Raw genomic sequence first — 4,936 nt, 5'->3', positions numbered from 1 at the left:
TGCAATAATTCTTATGTAGTTTCTGCAAAGAGTAATTTAGAGACACGCCAAGAGACTTGTAGCTTAATTGATACTTCCTAATGTTCCAATTGAAATTTTTAGGGCTCAAATCTCTTATCTCCGACTATTGAATTATTAAAAAATAAATAAAAACAAATTTAGGGACACAAAATTTTGGTTTCGGCTTACCCATGGCGCTCCAGTAATGCAAGCTAGTATCAATTATTTTCCACAAACACTTCCAATTAACATATCGTCAATTCAAACTTACTCGGGTATATCCTTTCAAAAAAAAAATAAAGAACTTAGTTGGCTATTAATGTGCTTAAGTGCTAAGTGTTTAAATAATGGCATTACACTCTATATCATTGGTAAGGAGATATGAACCTAGGCGTTTTTGTTAGAAACATCATGAGATATTAATTGAATTACAATTATTTTGAAAATAATTTGAAAGTTAGAATAGGATGGAGGAAGGAGATTTAAATCTAAAATGTAAATGTTAAAAATTTGATGATATGATTTTGTAAATATTTTAAATTTTTTACAACTATCTTATATGGTAGATTATAATTAACTATTTATTACTTGTATAAACGTTACATAGGAGATTTATTTTTTCTTTATAACCACGTCAAAAAGTTGCAAGAAAGGTTGCATGAAATGTCCTACAATTATTGAGAACCCGTATCTTCCCAACAATGCTACGATTAATGTGGTCTTCTATGTCACCACTCACTGGTAAAAAGCAAAGGAAACTTGACAATGACAAGTAATCAAAACACTATATAGATATCATATAATAGAATAGAGACATAAAAAGCTGAAGACTTGAAAAAAGATGCACATGGGAATGAGTCTTGTCTAGTCTACTAGCGTACAACTTAAAGATACAATACATACAACCTCATCCACACCACACACTCATTCAACTGCATCATTGTTGATTTTAACATGTTGGAAAAATGATGAAATATGGGCTGGTTAAGAATTTCTCTAAATCACATGTTTTCCATACAACTGCATCATTGTTAAAATATGTGTTTCTCTCGATTTGATTGATTAGATTTCTCTGTAAGTGATTCCATCAGGCAATTTGAGTATTTGATTGGACAAAAAATAAGAACATTTGGTGAACTTAGAAATAGGGTAAAGCCTAAAGACTAATTATTCAAGTTATTGTTTTCGGTGTTCTCAAAAAAAAAAAAAAGTTATTGTTTTGTGTAGCATTGCTCCAATGCTCACTAATATTGAAATTATGATGATCAGTAGCCATTAATGTAAACCTTGGACAATTTTCTTGATTTTTCTTTGATGTAAACCATGCACATAAGATGATAATGTTGTGTGGATTAGTCAACTATATATATATATATATATATATAAATTGAGTAGCATTTTTTATTTTGTTTTTAAAAATGAATCAGTCTATTTCGTACTAGCTGGCCAGTGGTCCAACAGGCCACGGAGACTTAACTGGTAGTCAAATATAATCAATAGATTTAACATAGACAGGGACAAAGATAGAGACCAATTAGAACATACTTGGAAACTGTACAGATGAGTATTAAAACAACCATTGATTACACAAATTAGGTGATCCATCTGTTATATTATTGTCCATTTCCTATGAGTTCTGCTACTGACACGTGAAACTAAAAAAACTCACATATATTCTGCAAAAAAAAACTGTACAGAGGGGTATTAACTCCAATTCCTATTCCTACGTAACTATGCACAATTAACATGATACAGTCACCAAAAAAAAACATGATACAGCTGACATACTTCTCCTTTTTCTTACAAGTTCTGCTGGTGACATGATACAGCTTTCACCAAGAACCGTTATTAGAACTCACTCACACTCATTTTTACTGAGCAATAGACATAGAATAACAAGTCCACTCACTCGTTTACTGATGGAGCTAACATATATAGAACTCCACTAGCTCTTTTAGTCAAATCTTATCAGATAGAGCTATAGAACTTAGACTTACCCATTTGGACCACCACAACAAACACAAAGTAGGAGCACTCACAAACACAAAGCAAGCTTCAATTCCTCCACTCGCCGCCGACCCAAGCCCCTGCCCAGCGCCAACCCAAGCCCCTCCCAGCGCCGACAACGCCGATTGATCTCTTCCTTCTCCGCCCCTATCTCTCTGCTATCTCATTTCTCCTCTGTCTCTCAATCTTTCTCCGTCTCAAACACCAAGACCCACGATCGCCGGTGCTGGGTTTTGATCTTGTCGCCGTGATAGACCTATTGGTTATTGTTTTCTCATGGCACCTAAAGCAAGAACAACTCGCCGGAGTACTCGACACTCACCACCCGCACACTTCTTCAAGATTATCCTCCCCTCCACCATTGAAAACATGAAGCTGGTAATGTACCTACCCTCCACTAGCTATATCAAAGGGTGTTGAGCTCTTAAAATGGGTTTGCATGTATTTACCCTTTTTTTTAAAACCGGTTCTTCGAATTTGTTGGATTTTTTTTCATCAGATCAACCTTTGTTGTGTTACTGTTCTAATAACCTTTCGTATTGTATACGATGATTGGGATTATTCTCATAAGAATGGATTTAAATGCACCTTTGAAGGTGGGATTTTACGTCTATACTTTGACTTTAAACGCTTAGCCTACCGTAGGTGAATCACAAGGGAAGGGAGGCTTTTGAAGATTGCACGGCCAGAGCTTTGAAGTTTGATCATGAACTTAGATCATGAACTTAATTATATCAGAACTGAACATTCATTCTTTTGTCTTGTACCTATTTTTCCTTCCATCTTTTTGTTACTGATTACTGAAACCTTAATTTCCTTTCCATCAGTTTAGTACTTTTGTGTTAATAGATTTTATTTTTTTGTTGTTGTTAATTTTCAACATGATCTGTTGTGTGATTATCAATTATCATAGTAGGGAAAAACAAAAGGACTATGTTGTTCATATTGTGATTATGAGTAGAGAATATTGTTTTTCTAGGTGTTCACGGGTGATTTTAAGCACCCTAATTAGGTAGTGATGCACAGATTCTAGGGCCCTTGCACAGATTATGGAAGCACGTGTTTCCTTGATTTCACTTAATGTAATAAAAACTAATACTTAATTTGTTGGTTGCAGAGTATCCCTCCAAAGTTTGTGATAGATTTTGGGGATGAGATTTCCACTATAGCTACACTTACTGTTTCCTGCAGTGGTACTTGGAAAGTGGGATTGTTGAAAGCTGAGAAGAACATTTGGTTTTGTGATGGTTTGGAGGACTTTTTTGAGCATCATTCTATTTCTGCTGGGCACTTTTTGGTCTTCAGATACGAAGGACATTCAAATTTCCACGTTATCATATTTGATAAGACAGCTACCGAGATTCAATATCCATCTAGCAAAAATATTTTATTGGAAGAACTCGAGGACATGGTGGAATTAGATGATTCGAACATGTCAAGGCATGACACGCAGCCTTCTAGCACTTGTTCAAAAGGAAGAGAGAGAGCTATCCAAGCAGCCAAAATGTCCATGACTAAAAGTCGTTCTTTCATGACTGTCTTGCAACCGTATAATATACGGTTTAAATATGTTGTAAGTCTTATATATATACACAGGATTTCATTATGAAGTTCTTTAAATATGGCCTTGAAAATATATGTGCTTAATTTATTGCAATTGTTCTTTCTTGTGCAGTACGTGCCTAAGGGATTTGCTAACAAGCATGTTGCTTGGAATCAATTTGTCAATCTTCAGACTAGTGGAGAAAAACAATGGCGTGTCCGGTGCTATTGCCATACTAGTACATCTTCAGCCATGAGATTGGGGATGGGATGGGCTGCATTTTCAAGGGACAATTATTTACAAGAAGGAGATGTTTGCGTCTTTGAGGTGATCAAGCTAAGTCCTGCTGTGCTCATGAGGGTTTCCATATTTCGTGCGCATGACTATGCAGTCAGTTAAGTTTCAAATTAAGTTCATACTAAGATAACTTCAACTTTAAAAGTCAGGATTAGTTGGTGATGTTTATGCAGCACCTTTTGTTATATATATTAAGGGACCTGTGTTTGTTCACTTAGTTTATTTCTGATGGGCATTGATTTAAGACTTCTTTCTGATCAGTTTAGTGGGTCTTGTTGAATTTGTTCATAATATAAAGTGGATTGGTTTTTTAATTTATAGTAATTCTAAAGGATTTTTAGATTACCATTATATTTGACTGGTGTAGCACAATTTTTCTAATTCATTTTAGAACAGTTTATCTTATTGATTGCGTTGATTCGATTTTTTTTTTTTTTTAATAACTCAATTGCTACAATTATATAGGGAATGAATGATTCAAATCTTGGTCTTTTTTCATAAATTAAAGAGATAAAACAATGCCAATGTTTTTGATTATTCGTAAACTTTTTTAAGTGCCTTTTAAAAAGACTTGCTTATTGCCACTCTAGCCATAAATGAAGCTTTCTGACTATGAAATTTAGAAACATTTCCATCAAGCTGTAAGAGGAATGCAATTAGCATCCTTATTGAAGAAGACTTACATTCTCAGCATTGCAAAGAATTTTTAACAGTCTCATGGGTTTGTGTTGAAATTATTAATTACTTTCTTGGAAAGTTGGAACCACCTGTACATTTTCTTAATTAATGCGTGATTATATAACTAATGATGAATTGACACGTGTATATATACATAATAGGTTGGTTGTCAAACACTGGATCAATTTCAATCGACCCAACTAAACGAAACCATCCATCACCCTTGGGGTTCAACTGAGCGTTTGAAGTTTGAACACCCCAAATCATAGGGAAATTATTAGGTGATCCAGAACTACAAGGTCAGGTTGTTGACCTTGTAGTCCCAGTCAATAGAAAAGGAAACACATTATTAAAAACAGCAGATATCAACTTACTTGCCACATCACTGAAAAACAATACAAACTTTAACTT

At 34.5% G+C, this 4,936-nt stretch overlaps 1 protein-coding gene across 1 annotated transcript; it reads left to right on the top strand.

Moving 5' to 3' along the window:
- The first annotated feature begins 1,988 nt into the window (after positions 1-1,988).
- Positions 1,989-4,142, top strand: LOC115962293 (B3 domain-containing transcription factor VRN1-like). Its single transcript, XM_031081199.1, has 3 exons — positions 1,989-2,385; positions 3,125-3,580; positions 3,683-4,142. Exons 1-3 carry the CDS (start codon positions 2,284-2,286, stop codon positions 3,947-3,949), a joined length of 825 nt encoding a protein of 274 aa, XP_030937059.1. The 5' UTR covers positions 1,989-2,283; the 3' UTR covers positions 3,950-4,142.
- Positions 4,143-4,936: the final 794 nt, after the last annotated feature.

The sequence above is a fragment of the Quercus lobata genome, chromosome 9 (assembly GCF_001633185.2).
Source record: "Quercus lobata isolate SW786 chromosome 9, ValleyOak3.0 Primary Assembly, whole genome shotgun sequence".
NCBI classification, from domain to species: domain Eukaryota; kingdom Viridiplantae; phylum Streptophyta; class Magnoliopsida; order Fagales; family Fagaceae; genus Quercus; species Quercus lobata.
This window is presented reverse-complemented; position numbering and strand designations above follow the sequence as displayed.